We start from the raw sequence: 21,076 nt of genomic DNA, 5'->3' as shown, positions 1-21,076 counted from the left end.
AGGCCTGCGAACACAATTTTGCTTTCATCCGTACATCCAAGCCCTGGTTTGTGACAAGACCCAGAATGCCGGCTCGTAACTGAAAGCGGCTGTTTGATGCTGCCTGAATACCGTATTCATCGTCCCGTGAACAGATGACTTCAGGGCCACTATTAAAGTCCTTGCCCGCCTGGGGGCGGCCACCTTTTTTTCGAAGGCAGCAGCAAATAAGCTTGGGTTTCAAGCCAAATAGCACGGGGAGGGGAGGCGGTGGTTGACCGGCCGGTTCTTCGGTCAGACGGCCGACCACGGCTCTCACGCAGGCAAACAAGCAAGCTCGCTTCTCAGCCCCTAAAATTATCCCGAAGGCATCACTCGCCGTTTGGGCCGAACGGGCGAGCGAGCGTATCGATTTCTGCAGAGAGGCCATGGCGTGTCTCACGGCTGACCGTGCCACCTGGCTCTCATACCAAGCCTCCGCGTGACCGCAATTACCAAAGCGTTACCTTTCACGCTTTAAAGGGACGCGCGGAGGGCCGATGCGACGCGCCGGCGAGGCATCTTGCCTTTCACTTCGCACGAATTCAAGTCGTGGGCCACGTACGTCTCCGTCAGACTTATTATAAACGCCTAAGGCACATTACCGGGTAATTACTAAAGCATATGGCAGCTTGACTAAGCCGTGCCTCTCATGCTTATTATTATTACAGTGTTCCATGACAGGCATCCTTCTGTCCAGGGGAAAAGTAAAAAAAAAACATTTGAACGTGGGGGGGACCAGCAACAAGACTTTGGATGGCCCTGGCTGGGATTTGGACGGCCACCAAAACCGGGCGCTGCTGTTGCCATCCCCGATGACAGTGGGCGAGCGGGGCCCGGCACGAAAGAGCCCTTTAATTAATCTATTAAGTCACGAGGGGTCTGCGACAGGAGGTGATTAGGAGGCCGGGTGAGATTAGGCTCATCCCAGATTTCTGCTCGCTTATACAAAGGCAGGTCATACCGCATGCAACAGCGGCAGCCGTGTGCTCGCCTAACCTTAGCCCGCCACGGGCAAACAGGCGGAGGGGGGGGAGGAGGGGGTGGGTGGATTTATTGATTAAACAGTGCGCTATTTTAAGGGGTTATTTCAGCGATGGTGCATCTCGAACCTGTGTACTCGTAATTAAGGCCAGCTGCTGGTTTTGCCGGCTTGCTTTTGTGAGCAATCAGATGGAGAGATTGAGAGAGTGAAGCAACTTAAGGGCGAAAAGCCGCCTCCCCCCGCCATCGTCTGCGAGGAGGACAGCCGCTGCGCGTTGATGTCAAGAGAACACTCATCCCCTTTGTCCCGAGCTGTCCACATTAATGTTTGTTATTCCGCGATCTCATCGCCGCCGCCTCCGCCGCCGCTCTGGGACCAAACAATGTCGGCGTCGGAACAAAAGTTGGCTCTCATCAAGCCGCCGCGTTCGTACGAGACGCAACAAAGCCGGCCTACCTCTCCCCCCATCACCTCGACTCCGCCATCTCCCCCACTTCTATCTCATCTTCATATCTCCCACTCCCTCCATCTCTCGCCCTCTCTATCCTCTCTCAATGTTTCTCCCATTCGTTTCTCCTCCGTCTCGCTATAGCTAAACCCCCCTCGCATATTTCCTATTCATCTATCCCCTCAATGCATCTCCTGCCTCTCCAGTTATCTCCTCCTCCTCCGTCTTCTCTTCACATCTATCCTCGTCTCTTCTCCCTTGCCGGTCGATATCCTCTGCATATCTCCACTCTCCACCTCCTTCTAACGTCCCTCATCTACACTTCCCTCTTCGGCTTCCCTCTCCTTCCCAGCTCCAAGCCCTGCATCTTCCCTCCTCGTTCAACTCTCTCCACCATCTCCTCACGCACCTTCCTCATCTCTACATTCTTCATCTGCTTCTCACACCCCCCCCCCCCCCACCGGGCCCACGCCAACCCCATCCTCTCAACCGATCTCCCGCTCCATCTTTACTCCTCCTTCCCCTATCTCCTTCCCCTATCTCCTTCCTCTAGGACTGCCATCGCTGTCAAAGTCCACCCAGCCCCGCGACCGTTCGTGCATGGGGGGGGTCGTCGCTCCGTGCGCCAGCGTCTTTCGCGGCGGCGGCGACGCGAATCGTCGAAGGATGGTGACAATGAAGCCACGAGCCAGGGACGAGTCAGCAGGAGGAGGAGGAAAGAGAGGGGTTATTGTTTGGCTGCCAACGCCATGCGACGACCCCCTTTCTCTCTCTTGTCATCCTCCCTTCGCACAACTGAGCCCCGCCGCCGCAAAAGCTACCGCCAACCACCGCCGTCTCGTCGTCTACGCCGCTTCGTGCTGAAACGCCTCGTCCCGTGTCCACGCCGCCGCCGCCGCGAGGATTAAAGGCGGCGAACACCGCACAAAAGACGCCATCGGTTCCGCAGTATAAGTGGGGGGGAGACTTGCCCCCCCCCCCCATTTCCACACACAAAGAAAAAGACCCCCCCCTAATCCCACACCACACCCGTTAGTCAAATTGAATAATGGGTAAAGACCGCCGTCTTTGTCTCTCCCTAGTGCCGATGTCTGCACGTACCCTGGGGAGGGCCACGACAAGTTGTGATATCAACAGCCACAGAGCCAAGCCGCGTGTCCCGGAGTCGAACCCAGGTGGACCGGGTTCGTGGCGCAGGTCGAGAAGAGCGACGCGATGCATGTACCCCACACACAGCCACGGTACAGCAGACACACACAACACCACCCCCACACACTCCCAAGCAGAACATAAACACACACACACACCGCAAAGACACGCACACATTAAACACCTACCACAGACGATGCTCCCCGTGTAGCCGCAAAGGCGATTGAGAGGAAACTGCTGTTAGCGAGCACCTATCCACACCCACTGTAGTAATACCCACACACAATGATACACACCCGAAAAGGCAACACACACTCCCACACACCCGAAAACCACACACACACGACACGAATATACACGCCACACAATACACATCGCAACAAGACCACATTCAACACAAAGACACACACAAACACATGCCAACACACACCTATACAGTACACACCACAATGACACACACCGCTGTCCACACAAGAGACTCTCACCCACCCCACTACAACACAATAGCACCACCACCATCACACACACCTTATCCGTGGGCGCTCGTCAGTGGTGCCGAGGCCGCGATGCATGGTAGAGACGCCCGCCGGAGGCTCCACCACGGGCCCGGCCCCCGCGACCCCACGCGGCGCCCGCGTCCTCCCCTTCACAACGCCTCGCTCGGACTCGGAGAAGGCTCGGCCGGTCACCCAGTCGTCGGTCAACCAGACTTGCCCACCGGTTTACTCAACCGGCTCACCAGCACAGCACAGCCAACGAGCCGGATCAGCGTCAACCCCGGGGGAGGGGGGGCAGGGTTTCGAGCAGCGAACAGAGCCAGCTGAACCAGCCAAGTTAGTCAACCAGCCAAGTCAACAGCTGGCCAACCCAGCCGCCAGTCTGCTAGTTAGTTGACCGGGGTCAGCCGGTCAACCAGCCCAGTCAATCAACCGGCCGGTCAACAAGCCGGTCAGTCAACCAGGCAGGCCGCCGCTGGCCCCCCACCAGCTGACGACTAAAGCTGCGGAGTCGGCTATACAGTCCGGGCTGTCTGGCTGCCCGACTGGCCAGCAGACAGAGACGGACGACAGGTGTGTGGTCTAGCTACTCTCGTATAGCGGGCGGGCGGGCGGGCGATCGGTACGGGCGAGCGAGCGGCGGGGAGAGCGCGGGGCCGGCGCGCCGCTGCTGCTGCTGCCGCCGCGGCTGCTTCTGCTTCGCTGCTGCTGCCGGGGTCGCGAGGGGGGGGGGCGCGAGATGCAGGCCCCTCCCCTGTCTGCAGCCACGCCCCCCTTCCTCCGCCACCTCTCTCGCTCGGTGAGGGCGAGACGCGATCAGTCGACCGTCGTCGTGCCGATCGCTACCGGCGAGTGGAGCGCGCTCAATCGAGAGTCGCACCCTCGATTGTCGCGCCTCGCCCTGGCCGGCGCGACGCGACGCCGGTGACGCAATGCCCCGTGCCGTGACGTCTGTTGGACGGAAGTGCGTCACGAGGAAGGAGGGTGTGGGGGGTGTGAGAGGAGGAGGTCGCCTCGCGCCGCCGGATCACGTGACACGAGGGAGCAGAGGGAAGAGTAAAGGGGGGGGGGGGAACTGACGCATGGTTTATATTTCCCAATGCGGATTAAGCGCGCGACCGTCACGCGTCACGTGCGGCGCGCACCAATCGGCGGGACGTAGCCGCGTGAGGCGCCCCCCCCCCCCGTGCGTGTGCGCGGTGGGAAATGTGGAGCGGTAGCGCGCGCGTCCCCTCACGCCTGTGTGAGGACAGCAGCAGCAGCGGTGGCGGCGGTGCCACGATGGAAACATTCGGGCGGAGAGATGAAGCGAAGGTCTCCCTCCAACGGACGCCGTCAGCCACGCGCACGATGCCTTTCCCCCTGCCATGGCCCCGTGTGCCACTGAGCGACCACTCGATCACCCAGCCCCCCTCGCCTACCACAACCGACGAGACAAAGCAAATGGCTACGGCTGCTTTGTTGATTAGCAGCTAGCTTAGCTGCTTGACTGGGGAACAGTCAAACTCGCAATGTCTTACCCCGCCACTACGTAAATAGCCACTCTTTCGCCAGCCCCATTGCCCACACGACAAGCCAACTTATTACATTTTTGCCTGACAAAGGAACGGATAACAGCCATGTGGAGTAGTAACCGGGTGCTATGGTAGGGCTGCCTGCCCGGTGGCTCTACGGTCGCTCTCGGCTACGGAGACCACGGAGCCAGAGTTTTATTTTGTGACCCCTCCTCACATGTCACAACCACGGTACGAGCACTGTGTAAGTAGTGTACCGTGTTTGCTGTGCGAATTACCGCAAAGCTCCCACCGCCCAAAGCCTTTCATTGTCTTCAAATCCTGCGTGACCTTGCTTCTTAGCTCTTTGAACTACATCGTTCCCATTCGGCTTTAGCAATCGCCACTTGCCCCGACCATCTCTCGTTCTGTTTAAGTCACTTAGCCCCTCCCAGTCAATATTTTGTCAGCCACTCAAATTATGATTGGCACATTTTTTTTCCATAGAGCAAACCTAAACATTTCTCAGTCAGCCGAGGTCTATCAAAACTGTAGTCGAATGCAATAAAGTTCAACATACTATCACCAGATCTCGACCCAAATCAATTCCTGGCACCCCACCACAGATTCCAATTTAGAAGCAACCTGCCACTTCTCTCAACCCTTGGGCCGAATATCAGCCAGATTTGTCAACGTGGGCGAACCTGAACACATTTCCGCAACCGACAAGCCGCATCATCATAACCCTCGCTTTGGCTGTGGCTTATTTTCGTAGCGTGCCACTTACTGAATTATATCAGTGAAAGTATATTCAAACATATACATATTCACTCACAAATTAAGCCCCGTCTCAAACCTATCCCGGTCTGCCTCCCTATTTCCAAGTTTTGTTTTCTGTTCGTCTTTCTCAGTCTCTAAATATCACCCACAGCTGGGATGACTGACATCTGAATGAAGTTACTTTCTGTGTTTGAATACTCGGGCCCCTTTATAACTGGTGGCCGCCACATCCTGCCTCCCGAAGGCAGGAAACCCCCTAGAATGCAATGGCATCAGCAAGGCTTGACCATTACCTCCTGTTCGGCAGCACAAGTGGGAACAGATGTGACATTATTTTCTCTCCAGCTGTTTTTGCGTTGTCCGCTTCAAACTGATAATCGGTAAAATCATAGATTACTTAATTTCATCTCTCAGCCTTCGACTCTCCCAGTCTCTCTCAATCTCCCTCAGTGTCTCTCCTCTGTCACAAACCTGGGACTTGTACCGTGTGTACTGTTCCCATAAACTTCATTAAATCCTCCTTCCATGTTGAGGACCCTTGTCTACCAGAGTTACTGTTTGTCGCATTCATTGTGTTCAGCCATCACACTGCAGGCCAGAACACTTCTCTGCTTTCCTCGCACTGCCATACTTTAGAATTCCCTTCGATCGTATCTATTTTCGAGGCTTTTATATTAGCCTTGCTCAATTCAAGACATGTTAACTATTTCAACTTTAACAGTGCCGTTTGTTGCTGGCCGCTTGGCGTTTTGGACCTACTGTGCTCAGCAACCGTGATAATAAAATAAAACCTGCGGGACCGACGGCGCTTTAACCCCACGAGGTGCCAGGCCCCATGGAGCCCACTCACTCCCCGTGCCAGCAGACTGTGGCAGCAGGCTTCAAGGGCTCGGGGTTATTAATGTTTAAAGCGCTTCCCCTAAAGCGGGGAGTAAAAAAAAAGATTAGTGTCTCCATGGCAATGGTGTGCGTGACAAACGGACACCCTGTCGGGCGTGATGCATTAGGCGAGTGGGCAAAGAGGCTCAGTCACACACACACATGCACACGCATTGGGATGTTAGCACTCTTGACAAGACAAACAGGTGTGGTTTCCCACACTGGGTGCAACTGAGAAGGTGTGACCCTCCATCATTTGGATGGTGGTGGTGGTGATGATGGTGTGGGTTTAAAGAAGAGTGCAGTGCGATATGAGGCGATAGTGCCTGTCAGAGTGGCTGTAATCCAGACTGGGTGTAGCTCAGGAGAATGAGTGACCTCACCGTTTGGGTGGTGGTGATGATGATGGTGTGAGTTGAAAGAGTAGTGTTTTCCAGAGTGGAGGTAACTGTAAGGCTATTGATATACATATTATAAAACTACCTTGCCATTTGTCGGTTAGGCATGTGCATAACCCTTTACAAAAAGTCACAGCCTTCATGCTCAAGTAATTGTTGGGTGGTGATACTCTTTAAAATATATATCTCAATTCCACATTCCGATGCCAAAATCTCAAGAACTCACAAATCATATCTGTAAGAGGGCCAAATCCCAGGCACTGGGTCCATACGATCCGCCCTGCAAGACTTGCCGGTTTTTTCCCTCTGATGTTTTTTCACGTTGCCCTGCGTATTGTTTGGCATGATGTCCGGCGTTTCGCCTCACGTGCTGGCAGCTTCTTCAGGAACTTAATTCTGTTGGGAGCTTCTTCCTTATGCTGGGAGATTCTTAGAGAAGTTAATTCAGTCGGGGGTGAAGCATCAGACATCGCGCCGAACACGGGGTATAGCCTGAAAACCCATCCTAAAGCCGTACAGCACGACTGAGAGAACATACGCGTTCGTAATTGCTGGTTCTAATTCATTAATAAAGTATCCGTGCTTTGGTGTGTCAATAACTCCATCTCCCCTCTCCTCCCACCCCATTGCAGTTTATCCACTGACCAGTAGGCGGAGGAGCGTTTGATTAAGCCCATGCGCGACATTCCAAAAATGCGCTCGTTCATTGATTCAAGGTTAACAAAACACAATCAGGGGCACAGTCTGTGCGGATGCGCTTATTAAAGGTTGTGGGAGGAAGGTGCGGGGGGGGGGGGGTGCATCTGCTGAGGCCAAATATTGGAATTCTGTTCGTCTATTAGGAAATGACTGACGCTGTTGTTGCCATGCAATCGACAAGAGTATGCATGTGCACAACGACATGAATGCAAGTTATTTATACCACTTTATTTATCCAGGAGAGCCTCACTCAATCTCAAGACTATTTTTCAGAAGGGTCGTGCTACATTCGGATTTGTTGCCATTATCATGAAGGAGTGTTTGGCTTCACATAGAAATAAATCGGGGTATCTGGACAATATAACCCACCACACCACGCAAACAAGGGGGTGGTGACACTCAGCACTGCCATCTCGTGGTCACACCCTGCAGCCCCGTGCCTACAACACCTGCCAGGCACAGGCGGTCACCCACACCGGTGCCTCGCAACCAGTGTGCCGCGGTATTCTATGAATTGGAAAGAACCTCACTGTTTGCAAGCTAGGACAAACTCACCATGCCATTCAGTGGCCGATCCACACCCCACCCCCCCGATCCCCGCCCTCCCCCTCTCTATTGGTCACGGCGCAATGCCACAGCTACAATGTGTTACCACCCACCCGGGGCCATAGCGATTGTTTGGTTTGGCGTGCCGCGAAGATCGAGCAGGCTCGAAAGTGTGACGTGGAGTGAAACAGGTTGAGAAGCACTAACCCACACAACTACGAGCCAGACTCAGCTCCATTATTAGACTCATTTATAATGATATGGTCGATTTTGGTATTTAGAGTATGGAAATCAGAAATGGCACTCTCTGCATATTCATAATAAAGGTTTTTGGGTTAGATCGCGTTATTTATAAATGTGGCGTAACCCTCCACCACCCTCCACCACCCGACACGGCCAATCAGCAAAAAAAAGTGTCACGTTGACAAAAAACAAATAATTCACTACTTTAGCCCACCGGTGTGTTGAAGAGTGAATCCACAACATTTACAGTTTGAGTACGACGTTTCGCTGGTAATTACATCCAGCATCATCGGGCAATTCGCCAGAATGGTAAAGCCCTCGCTTGCTCCCGGTCTTAAATAGAGCAGCAGGGTGACGTCATCATTTAACTGTGTTAAACTGACTCTCTGCATAGTTGCAAACTAAAATAGCTGGAATCTTGATATGGATCATAACCTTTTTCTAAACAGCTACAGTCTACAAATATGCCCATGTGTTTTCAAACGACGAAAATCAACCGCATCATGCGTTATTTATACTGATGAGCTCTAACTTGAAACTTTGTAAACAAGCAGTTAAGACTGCGTTGGCAGTCGATGATGATAATGAAGTGGGGATTATTAACATATCCACTGGACAATTTACCTTGGTACACGAATTATTTATCTCAATAGGACCCATACTTGTTAATATAACATTGCATGTTCATTGGGTTACTATTTACACTTTTTTTCTTACAATTTAACAGCTAGGCACGTGGACATTACAATGTTCACATAATCATCACCAGAGGAGACCCAAGCCCACAGCAGGCAGCAAGTGACCACCCATAGGCAGTGTTCTGTAATTAACGCTGTTAGAGAATCACCATTCCCATCCACGTACTTGAGTTGTGGCGCAGTGATTTAGCGCTGCAATATGAACCTGGCAAACAGAGTTGATATTCCCACGCCTAGCCATCAGTGGCGATTAACATTTGAACCAGAACTCGGCCTGCACATCGCCAATCCGCATTGACCATCGTGGTGAAGTATCGGCAAATAACATCCATGATAAATCAACTTCATCTTGTTAACACGACACCCATTTGTCAGTCTATGAGACTGCATTTTATAGTGCGATTCCATGTCGTACTTATACAATGACATCACTGAAGAGCCTGTAAACTGGCAATGGAACATGACAATCTAGAATGTGAGCAGATGAACATTCATTCTTCGTGCAAATTTGCTCCCATCCCAGCTGCTCATACAAATGCACACGCAAGCTGGGGGGGGGGGGGGGGGAATGACAAATACACATTTGGGTGGCAATTATAGCTCAGTGAAGACACAGTACTCAGAGGGCAGTCTCACTGACGGAGGCGCTTAGAGACCAGCACTGTGTTATAGGTAAACATTTGCCCCTGCAGGGATTCGAGTCTCCTCGTTTGTTCACCCACCTTAAATCCCTCTTCTCTTCCACAGTTTAATTATAGCCGTCTGCCTAATTTGTTGTTTCTACCCTACGTTCGTACATATTACAACTGAATGTGAACATACTGTATATGAGGTAGCTTACTTACAGCTCGGTGCTCTGTGTAAAGTTCGCATTTCGGTGTCGTTTTGTATTTTAGTACCTTTATACAAACAATGCTTAACAAACACTCGCGATTGTTTTTTTGTATCTCTCCAAAAAGGTCGCCGTTATATTCGATTTCCCGGAGTGGCAGTGGAAACATTGGGCAAGTATATTTTATCCCCCCCACCCCAGTCCAGGCAGAATAATAAATGGGAAAACCACGGTGAATCAATTGGAAGGTCACGTGTGGTGGAGTAAAATGTGGGTACTCTCACCTGTTCCAATATGATTGTCTAGCGTGGAAGAGGAGGCCAAATAACCTCTAGAAGAGCGCTCCAGTGCACTTTCACGTGGAGGTCCTTTCACTAGAAGTGGCGTGAGCAAGAAATTGCAGTGTTGCATTTTTACCTGTTAATAACCATGAATCTTAAAGGAACATCACAAAGATACATTTATATAATGTAATCGAACACAATTATAAAGTTGACATACATAACCAAATAAAGTGTTCTTTCACAGGCTCATGGCTTGAAACGTTAACCTAATTCTCTTTTGTAAAGAGACGTATTTTTTTTTAAACTGCTGGTAACAAAAAATCCAACACTCTTTAAAACGATTCTATTTTTGAACATAATATATTTAACTTTATTACATGCGCCTTATCTCACGAGGTTGCAAATTAACCAAAACGTTCAATTCTAGATTTGAAGCTTTCGTGACTGCAAGGAACCATACTCTTTGGTTCTATTCAGCCACTTGTGTTGTGGCCGAAACGTCGTGATTTTTGTTGTTTTAATTTTTTACCTACGTGACTTTACCGAATAGAACCAAAGAGTACAAAACGTTCAATACAAGCAATGGCAATAGTAGTATTGCACATGCAGCAAGAGTTGACCCGCCGTGTGATGGCCCGGTGACTGACCCAGCACCACACACACACGAGAAACATCAATGTTGGCACCTATAGGCGTGGACCCGTACAAAACGGGCCGCTTATCTCTGGGATACAATGGAATGGGTGCGTTTATATCACTTACTTGGTTTGAGCAATATCGGTGCAAGAACATAAAAGTCACCTAAACTATCATTATAGGGCCTAATAATAATATATGGCCCTCCTTTGTCAATTCACCACTGAATAAGGGCCTCCTCACGCGATGTAGGATCATGGGGTTTGTTTGACCATACTTCATCACGCTGGTCTGCACGGGGTTGGTGACGGGGGAGGGGGTAGGACTGGTTCAGATATTATTCGCCACAGATGTTAGACCGCGTCCAGTAATACAAATCATACTCTTTGGGTTATTTCGGTAAAGTCACGTAGGTAGAAAAATAAAATAAAAATAATAAATCACGACGTTTCGATGAACCTTAAGTACGCTAACCACTGCGCCACCGCTCAACCTTTTAACCATAATTAGTGTAGATCTCATTCAATTTATATGTGCTGCACATACGGATTTTCACGTCTTGTACCGTGAGCTAAGCAGTTACCTTTGTATTACGGATGGTGTGGACAGGCCTTCATTCAGTAGTGGACTGATGATGACATGTGTTGAGGACAAGTGAAATACACGACTATTGTTGTTTGTAAACGCATTACAAACGTGAGCATACGGAATTGATGGCAGTCATAGTCAGGAATAATTATTTAGTGGCAGCCAAGAAACAAGGCATCTGAGAGGACATCCACCGAGGAGACGGAGCGATGAAATCAGTTCAGTGTGCAAGTATTCGGGTGAATTATCACATTGTAGGATCGTCAAAGACAGCGGCAGATTGGGGAAACATCATCCAGCAGTGGACTGACCATGTCTGATAATGATGGTGGTGTGAGTACACACCCACCTTGCTGGTAAACAAGATAGCAGCACCTGTATTATGTTGTTTAGCAATGTTGATGGAATTATTATGAATGATCACATTCGCTCAAGGTACAGAGTATTGACTGACATAAAAAAACTCTCCGTCACACTGACCTGCCTGGGGCATCATAAACGTAAATGATTAATCGCAAAAGAACAAATCCTAGCCTGCATGGAATTTACAAAAGCAGCTGCTGTGCTTACCAAACGCGTTACAAATTAACATGTACTTATATTTTATGAGCATCACGCTTTCTCAAGCACATTTCACGTGTGATTACAGCCCATGAATCCTAATATCCACGTCTGGCAGACAGACAGGTGTGAACATGCTGACACATAGGCACACATATATACTCCTGATATACGAAGATTAATTGGCAAGTCACAGACCGGTATACAAACGAGTTCATATCGGTAGAGATGGTCGTTGACAGGTAATTCGCCAGCTATTCAACATTATATTCAGGTATACTTACAGCAGGTAAAGTCAGGTATAAAACCATGTATTTTATGCAGGGTGTAAGGCAAGTAATAATCTGTAGGTCGTTACTGCCGCGTATCTAGACAAGCTATCGAACGTTATATGCAGTTAGGCAGAAAGTGTATTCGTAGGCAAAAATATTACTGGCAGATAGTTACACCTTAGTGGTAGGTGAACATATATCAAACATAGGTGATTGGGTTATCGGTATTCGGATAAGGCAGTATTTCTCTCTATAACGCGTTGTCTTAGATTCGTGTACTGTCGGTTCATTGCTGGATTGTGGGGGTTATTTCACCATACCTCACCGCGTTCGTGAGTGCTGGTATGCAGGTGTAAAGTTATTAGGCCGTAGACAAATAACAACAGCACCGTACAGCGGAGTGTACAGGCGAAGCTTTGCGACGCATAGCAGCTGCAGCAGCAACAGCAGCAATACAGAACTAGCGCACACCTCCACATGCCCGCATACCCCCACCGACGTACCTAGCCATGAGAGATTACGAAACACTTTGCACAGCACGGACGGCTGGTTACGACCGCAGCAGAGGAAACACCTTTGTAGTTAGACCGCGTTAAAGACGACGTCAGGCGTATTAAGTCATCGGCGGACACAACACTGCAGCAGGCAACGGGGGGGGGGGGAGAGGCGGGCTAGTGAAGGTCGCCGCGAGGATTGGCCTGCTCCTAACCGGGACCTCGGTCTCGCCTGGAATCGCCCTACCGAAAACATGGACACGGCGGCGGCGGCGGAGGAGGCAGCCCAGGGAGGGTGGTGGATCGGTGGCCCCACGGGATGGCTGCTGCTTCTACTCTTGGGGCTTCTGTGCTGGTAAACGCACGGTCGCCCTGACCTCTTCGTGCATTCGAGTGCCATTACGTGCGGCGCGACGTCCGTGACGAGAGTGGCCTCCGCCTAGGCCAAACCTCTACTTAAGTTGGTCACTATCCCCAGTCGAACCAGTGTGGTGAAGTATGGTTAAACACCCCCCCCCCCCTCCCATCACCTTTCTGTGGCTGATACTGCTCGAGACCTCTATCCAGCAAGTGGGTGGGTTGCCAAAGTGCTCTCGCACACTGGGGCGATGGATGGAGATCAGCTCGTGTGTGAAGGCGCCAGGAGGATGGTAAACATCGCAGTCGTGCGAGACATTCATCCAGCAGTGGATTGACCGTGGCTGATGACGAACGGTGCGCGCGTGTTGGGGCTTAATGAGTGCTGACGTGAGTCGGCGGGGGACGCATTACGGGCAGCATAATGAGCTTAAGAGAGTCACCGCCTGCACGTGTTTAAAGGGCTACGCACGCGTGATCCGTATATAGACACCCCACTAAAACAGTGGGGCAGGAACCGCGGGGGCATGAAGACGTTTCAATGTAAAATCCATACCTTCGCTTCTCCCACCTATCTCGGTACGCTTAGTAAATATGTTAACACTCTCCTCGGTAAGATATGGAGCCATCGCGTTCACAACGCCGCAATGCAGTATTTGTTCACGTGTTGAAAGGGTACTGTAACATTCTTTGGGTCTTTCGGTAAAGCCAGGAATATGAATTCCAGCAGTCACGAAAGCTTTAAGTCAAGGTACTATAAAAATGAATTATAATCGGTTGTGATCTCGACATTTGAATCACCCTGTAAACAAAGTCAGACCGTCGCCTTCAGTTTGACTTGCTTTGTGTAGACAAGCATTCTGACACATTTTTGTTGTTTATCTCGGGGGGAATTAAAGTGGTCACACATTTACCGTGGAGTAATTGTGTTTAAAAAAGTACTTTAAGTGTGAAGTACTGGACTGTGAGTGAACTTGGTCAGGGCACGTGATGGCTAATGGTTGTGATGACTGATGGCCACGAATAATCAGTGGGCCAGCCAAGGATTGTAAAACAAGTTCCAAAAGGAATTCTAACGTGAAGATGGAGTGTTGAAATCGGCTAGTGTGCGGCTCCTGTTGAATCATTACATTTGCAGGATTGCGAAAGATGGCTTTCATCCAGCAGTGGATTTGATCATAGCTGATGATAATGATGAATAATTGACAAAGTCACGTGAGCACTTTGCCCTGAGGCGCAATGACCTTGAGGCACAGAGGGCGGCCCCCAGCAGTGGCCACCGGTGACACCGTGGGGGAGATGGCCAGGTCTGCCTGCCCACCTTTCACCTCCGCACTCTCTCCCTCTCAGCAGCAACCCTGAGGTCATAAACCAGGGGATCCTGACCGCAGAGTACAATCATTCATAAAGCTGCAGCGAGGAGACGATATTCATTGTTGGTGCGGTGTCCTGTTTGTGTGTGTGCGAGACCTCTGGTGCCCCACCTCCTTTCTCCGTTGCCACACGGGGGGGGGCTTTAATCAACCTTGGCTGTTGTTTTGAACTGACATTTTTTTTACATTTCTTAGAGTTTGCACACCAATCGCCTGGCTCTGCCGATGGGACCCAGAAAGACGAAACCGGTTCCACTTTTTCCTCTGTTCGTGTGTTCCACAAGTTCCTCCCCCCAGCCGTCAGTTTAACTCAAAGCTAAATACCTGTCTCTTGTACATTCTCTGTGACTGACTGTACAGTAGTGATATAAACATTAAGATAATATATACGTGCCTCTTCTTCCTCCATGATGTACTTATCACACTATCTTGTACGGTGTGTTGAGACTTGATAATATTTAGACGCTCTATACCAGGGGTTGGAAAAAACAAAATAACAATAACAACCATTTTTTTTCGAATTCGGTAAAAAACCCCTCAATATTTCAAGAGCCGCAATGCATGTGAATAGTAGATGGTGGTCTTTAATAAATAACGTCACGAAGCAGTCCTTGAAGAGCCGCATGCGGCTCTGAAGCCGCAGGTTGCCGACCCCTGCCCAATACATTCAAATTGTATTTTAAGTGAACACTTTTACTTAACCCGATCATGTCATGCACGTAGTCTCTCGTGGTATAATTGGGCAAGTTGTCTGGTCAGTGATTTTGCATCCCCACTCCCTGCCAAATGTATTTTCCTTTATTTGTATTCACAATCATCACGGTTTAATGTTAGCCTTCCTTATGTGACCCTGGTAGCCTAACATGCGCAACTGTTTGGCTTTTGCAATGAAATTGCAGTGCTCTAGATAGTGTTCATAGAGGCCTAAACACACACACACACTGTCGGTTGTTTGACATGCTTCCATTCCCAGATTTTGCTGATAATTAAACAGTATGTACAGTATTGTATATTACCAGACATTCACCAGGGTGTTAACTCTTAATCGAATGGTGAGATATAAGGAATGTGTCCATTTCAAGAGAAAAATTGTGGTGTCAGCAATAATAGCCTTCTTTAGTGACAAGCATTCATCCCCCAAATATGCTTCGGTTTCCCTTTGGTGATGCAAAAAACCAGTTAAGCAAGGTCATCATTGTTCACATTTTCATCATGAGAACAAAGAATTGTGGTATGATTGGTAATATTCTACCGCCCTTTGTCAATCCACTGCTGGATGAAGGCCACCCTCTGCTGTGTTGGCCGTCAGGTTGGTTTGACCATAACTCACCACGGTGTTCCGCGTGGATTGGTGAAAGGAGGTGGGTGGAGTGTGCACGACCAGAGATATCACTCGCTCCTGATGATAGCCGTGGCAAAGAAATCGCACTCAAGCCATCGGCTTCACAACACCGTGCGCTAACCACTGCATCACCACAACAACTTCACCGCCATTTCACGTATTGGCTCTTACCATTACAGTATAGAAATCCAGGACGTTTCAAAATATATATCTGCTAGTCAGAAATTTGCGGTGTTCTATAAAGCAGATGCTTTTTTAACCTTTCATAGATCTGACTTACTGAAACGACTCTTTACCAACCTGTGTGCACTTTCATGCCAGTTATTGATGATGTGGTGTAAACGTCTTAAGGGGCATGCACCCTGTGTTCCACTTCGCTTTACGCTTTTATGTGAATGAGCATGTTTGTGGTCACCGCATCTCTATGGCCGGACAGCTTTCGTCGTGCTACACGTGTGACAATACGTCTGCATTGGATAGTCTATTCAAGACGTCTATAAATAGTTCATCACGAGGCATAGCCAATCTAATAACTGTGAAAATCGGCGTAACCTAAGATGCAAAGTGTCATGTTAAATTCTAAAACTATTTTTAAATATGGGAATTTTGCTGTTAAGATTTGCCTTCAGAATATATATAGCTTGTCATTTATATTATTATGCATAATTTGTCATCTGTGTGATTCCTGCATCTTGAATTGTTTTGTGTTCAGAAACCAGTTTTTCTGTTTCATGTACAATTATTTTTGTTTCTGTGTGATGCACTGTATGTACCTCCCTCCCAGGTCTCCCTTGAGAAAGAAATGTCCGGTCTCAACGAGTTTACCTGGTTTAAATACCTGGTAAAAATAAATACAAAACTCATTCAATCATGGCTTCTTGCTTCATGTTCGGGATCTCACCGTGCGTGTGTCTTGTGTGTGTGTGTGTACCCGTGTAGTTTTTGTGTGGGTTGTGTGGGGGCACGGTCGTGCCGTGATGAATGTTTTAACCGATCCTGAGTCTCCCCTAATTCGACTCGGTCTCATTTCAGTAACTGGTGCCCCGGTGTGTAAACATAAGCGTTGGGTAGACAAAGGCGGCTGGGCGTGGTGCTGCTCGTCACCCACCTCCTCGTGTTTTGTGATAGCCTCAATTGGTGCCAGCTAACACTGCTTGCACCAACAGTCAGTCAAAAGGCTTTACCGCAGGCGATCTTTGTCTTGTTTTGTAGGTACTCCATCTATCCCTATGGGCTTCTGAAGGAGCTGGGTGTGCCTCATCCACGCCCAATGCCTTTCCTCGGAAACATGTTTTGGTTCCGGAAGGCAAGTCACACTAATCACCACGCAGACAATTAATGGCAGTAATTACGCGTGACACAATGGTAAACACAAAAATGGTTTAATTTAATATGCACAGGGATTACAGCGTTCTGTAAACGCGACCAGATATTTCACTCCTCGAACACATTTTTATTACATCAGCCCTTCATTTTTTTTGCAGCTGTTGCATATCAAAAATACATGTTATTTTGCCTTTTTCACTCATATAAATTATTCAGGTACTGTAATCGGCTACGCTTGACAATATTTCACGGGTTTGATAAGCAATAAAATCCTTTGAAATATATATTTATATTTCACTGGAAAACAAGCTCACGTTGGTGGTGGAAAATGGTTCCATTTTAAAGATGGGACCTCCTGACAAAAACAAAGCCTTTTCACAACCGGGATAACGGCCATCATTCTTCAACCCAGCAGGTGCTAAGTTATCCACGATTTCAGTTGATAGTTTTTTTTCCATTGCATCCTCACATGAAAAAATAGTGCACATATGGAACGTATGCCCTTTCCTGAGCAAGCTATCTTTATCATCACACTGGGTAGTAATTTGCAGCACATTGTCAAGCCACTGCTTGATGAAAGTCTCCCCATGTTATGTAACATGCAGGTCATGAGGAATTTTTGACCATACTTCACCGTGTTGGTCACTGCAGGTTGAATAAGTGCGGGTTCATATCACCCATCACTGATGTTATTCGTGACTAGGAATCGAACTGGGTTGACTGGCGTTATAGTGCAGAGCACTAACCGCTGTGACACCACTCTCCCCTATTTCCTCTTGCATTGCAAGCTGAACTTGTAAAGTAAATGGACCTTTTCTGAAAACCATACTCTGGTTTACAACACTACTTTGCAGATTTAAAATTAATGTTAATTAAAACGTGCTAATACACATTTTAGAATATCTCCTTACTGTTGAGTGTGCTTTTATCTTGCAAGTTGGATGTGTTGCACTTCTTCATCGTTTACATCAGTGGGTTTTTTAAAAAATATATCTATTCAGGCAATTTACCTTAATCTAGATAAAAGAAAAATTGAAGCTGTGCATACCTTTAATAAAAGCAAACAACATGAGTGTACGATGCAAATTAATTATAATTCATGGTAATTTCCATTGTATCAATGACTTCTAAGTTCCTAGTAAAGCTTTTCTGCCCCAGGGATTCCTGGAGGGACTTGACAGTCTGGTGGAAAAGCATGGGAAAGTGTGCGGGTGAGTTATCATTCCTCCTTCACCGCAAACAAAGACAATCTCAGACCCACGTGTTCACGTGGACATTTGTTTTGTCTATATTAATAAATAAACATAATAGACTTTATGTTTGGAAACGATGTACAATCTCTGGTTTAAAAAAAAAAACCTCACCATAGTCATTAATTACTTCTCAAGATGCAAAACGTATAGCAGACTAATGTTGTGGACAGTGGCCTCTCTCCAGATCGGAGAGAACAAGCAGAGATAAGCAATTCTTGGCTTATGTTTAGAAAATTCATTTTATAATACAGTGCATTGTAGAGGTTGTTTTTTGTTCTCATATTTACTGTGTGGACATTAACCGAGGCAGCTTCCACCATTGGACAGCGAGCCACGATGTCTCGCCTGGTCATCCCCAAGTGAGTCACCTTCCCATTCCTTACTCTCAACAGTAGGTGTAAGAAAGTGTGCAGCCGGAAGGCCGGTGGCTATTCTCTTGGCTTCCGCCGCCAACCATCCTTTGTAGTACAGAGAACCTGGTGCAGAGCCAACCCCCAGAACAGAGAGGCGCATGACACAAAATCTATCAGGTGCCCTAGCAGATAGAACCTCGGTGGACAGAGTCAGAGAGGAGAGAGAGAGAGACACATGGACATACACCAACAGGTGCCCCAAGAAAAAAGAGACACGAGTGGGCAGGAGTCAATCACAGCAAATAGACACACAGCCATAACAAAACAGAGGTCCTTGCAGATAAAAGCTGGTAGGCAGGATCACCGAGAGACAAAATAGCCACATGCCCAAAGGTTGGTGGTGAGATGTTTTTATTTCAATCTTTCTTTTGTGCCTACCAATTAGTAGAAGTAAATGACAGTTTTACTCAGCGGGACACTTCCAGCCTTGAGTATTTTTGAGCCTAGTGACCAAGGGAAGGCTGTTGGGGGCAGATCTTGGAGGTCACGTGTCTACTGTCCAGCAGCTGCAGGATGTGGTGGAAGGTTAAAAGCATTGGCGAGGTGCAGTGACATCGACGGCTTTTGGCCGTCAAGACATCTTGATTTTGGCCCTTTTGACGCAATCCTGCTGTGCTAGGCCAGTAGCAGAGCAAAGGAAACGTGTAAGGGCTGTGTGAGCTGCGGCCTTGGCTGTGTCGACGTCATCTCGCCCGTGCCCAGGTATTACTTTGGGCGGCGAATGCACCTGGTGGTGGCTGACCCCGACATGCTGAAGCACATCCTGGTGAAAGACTTCAACAACTTCGTGAACCGCATGGTGAGTGTCCGTCACCTTGCCAGCTGCACTGACGAACAAGCCTCGATCACACGCGTGCACGCGCCAATGCATTAATGTCTACGTGCCTGGGTTTATTATAATTTGTACTTTCACGATAATTTCAATGTGAGTTCATAACTCTTACCAGTGCAATACATGGTTGGATTGTGTGTTGATTGGCACAGTGTCCGACGTTTCGGTGTATGCGCCAGGAACTTATTCAGAATCTGAATTGAGCCGCTCGCCTTCTCCCTAGATTATATAATCAACACAACTAACAAAAACGCATCAAACCTAGGGAGTAAAGTGTGATTTCCTACAAAGTAATTTACAGTTTGTGTATTTGTATAGCATCTGCATTCAGGTGCATCTCAAAATATTTGCAATGATGGTAAAGTGTGTTTTGTGTCTTGCAATAATGTCGACGTTAATGTCAACTGGGGTGGAGCAGTGGTGCGGTGGTTAGCGCCCTGCACTATGAATCCAACAACCTGAATTCAATTCGCAGCCATGGCCAACATCAGTGGCGAGTGATCTCTAAACCGGTTCCAGGCTCCCTCGACCGCCAACAACCACCGACCCACTCCCCTCAGCGTGGCGAGGCCTTCATGCCCCAGTAGATTGACAGAGGGCCTGGAAAGTATGATTATAATAAGTGTTATGAATCTCGTGTATCTTTAGTTTAACTGTGCATACCAGATGAGTATCGAAATAAAGTTGTAGCTCATGGCACCACTCCTATTGAGATATTTAACATAAAAACTAGCAAGTGATTCTTGTAGTCGTGGTGTTTTTTTTCTCTCCCCGTGATTTTTGTATTTAATTAGTTTAGTTTTTCTCTGCAGGAAGCAGTCCTTTGAGATTTAATGATTTGTTTAAATGACAAGGCTGGAGGGGACAGCCAGTCGTTCTGCAAGATGACAAGGGGCGGTTACTGTGCAGCGCTATATCTCCTGTAAAATCTTACGACAGCCACGAGTGTCCTCGGCAGAGGACTAGTCAGGGTGTATATCGGCACGTTAATCACCGAAAACTCATTGCCAGCAGCGAACTACAGGTATAGACTAAAATACGCGTGCAGCTCTTTTGTCAATCCACTGCTGGATGATAACTCCCCCTCCACGTCATATTAGTCTTGGGCGTTATTAATCATATTTCACCACGTTCGTCAATATGGCTTGGCATAGGTGGGGCACGCATAGGCTTTGGAGCATAGTACAGTACAACAATTATTTTGCTCATACTGTCCACTGTAGATGACGTAGCCCCGCAGCAGCCTATATTGACCTGACATGCTGGTGGTCGCTCATCTTAGCCCTGTCCAGGCTCAAACTGCTTAGCTTCCAAGATGTGATGATGACGGGTGCATTCTGGGTGATTTGATCACAGGCGGTGTAAAACACAATGAGGCCAAATTTTCAAGGTGAATATTTATTTTGAAACTTTACTTGTGGCACGACCGACTTCCGCCGCCATCATATTTCCCGTGGCGATGGCCACGCTGAAATCTCATTAACCCCCGCTGTCGTGCGTGGCGAGCACAGGAGTTTTCGCTGTCCACCAAGCCCATGAGCGACAGCATCTTCATGCTCCGGGACGAGGAGTGGAAGCACGTGCGAAGCGTCCTCACGCCCACGTTCAGCGCCGCCAAGATGAGAGAGGTGTCCTGACCCCCACTCACTCGCACGCCAACTCACTCGCACGTCCCGCTCG

General features: G+C 48.5%; 2 protein-coding genes across 9 annotated transcripts in view; one reads left to right on the top strand and one right to left on the bottom strand.

Moving 5' to 3' along the window:
* LOC116940081 (homeodomain-interacting protein kinase 2) overlaps window positions 1-12,883 on the bottom strand; it is a 73,349-nt gene extending 60,466 nt beyond the window's left edge. For 3 of the 5 annotated variants that reach the window (XM_032949394.2, XM_032949397.2, XM_032949396.2), the window contains exon 1: window positions 3,129-4,120. The gene's annotated coding sequence lies outside the window, so the exon portion shown is untranslated. Of the gene's footprint in view, window positions 1-3,128; window positions 4,121-12,747 lie in introns of those variants that run through there. The other 2 variants (XM_076065441.1, XM_032949395.2) reach the window with 2 other exon arrangements.
* LOC116940083 (thromboxane-A synthase-like) overlaps window positions 12,727-21,076 on the top strand; it is a 35,605-nt gene continuing 27,255 nt past the window's right edge. For 2 of the 4 annotated variants that reach the window (XM_032949400.2, XM_032949399.2), the window contains exons 1-5: window positions 13,307-15,591; window positions 16,785-16,878; window positions 18,057-18,109; window positions 19,267-19,363; window positions 20,908-21,024. In XM_032949400.2, the coding sequence (XP_032805291.1) occupies window positions 15,374-15,591; window positions 16,785-16,878; window positions 18,057-18,109; window positions 19,267-19,363; window positions 20,908-21,024 (579 nt within the window). In that variant the 5' untranslated portion in view covers window positions 13,307-15,373. Of the gene's footprint in view, window positions 12,856-12,998; window positions 13,151-13,306; window positions 15,592-16,784; window positions 16,879-18,056; window positions 18,110-19,266; window positions 19,364-20,907; window positions 21,025-21,076 lie in introns of those variants that run through there. The other 2 variants (XM_032949402.2, XM_032949401.2) reach the window with 2 other exon arrangements.

The sequence above is a fragment of the Petromyzon marinus genome, chromosome 7 (genome assembly GCF_048934315.1).
Source record: "Petromyzon marinus isolate PM22_M1 ecotype Great Lakes invasive population chromosome 7, UKy_Petmar_22M1.pri1.0, whole genome shotgun sequence".
Classification (NCBI taxonomy): Eukaryota; Metazoa; Chordata; class Hyperoartia; order Petromyzontiformes; family Petromyzontidae; genus Petromyzon; species Petromyzon marinus.
The sequence above is the reverse complement of the archived record's forward strand: the minus strand, read 5'-3'. Positions and strand labels throughout refer to the sequence as shown.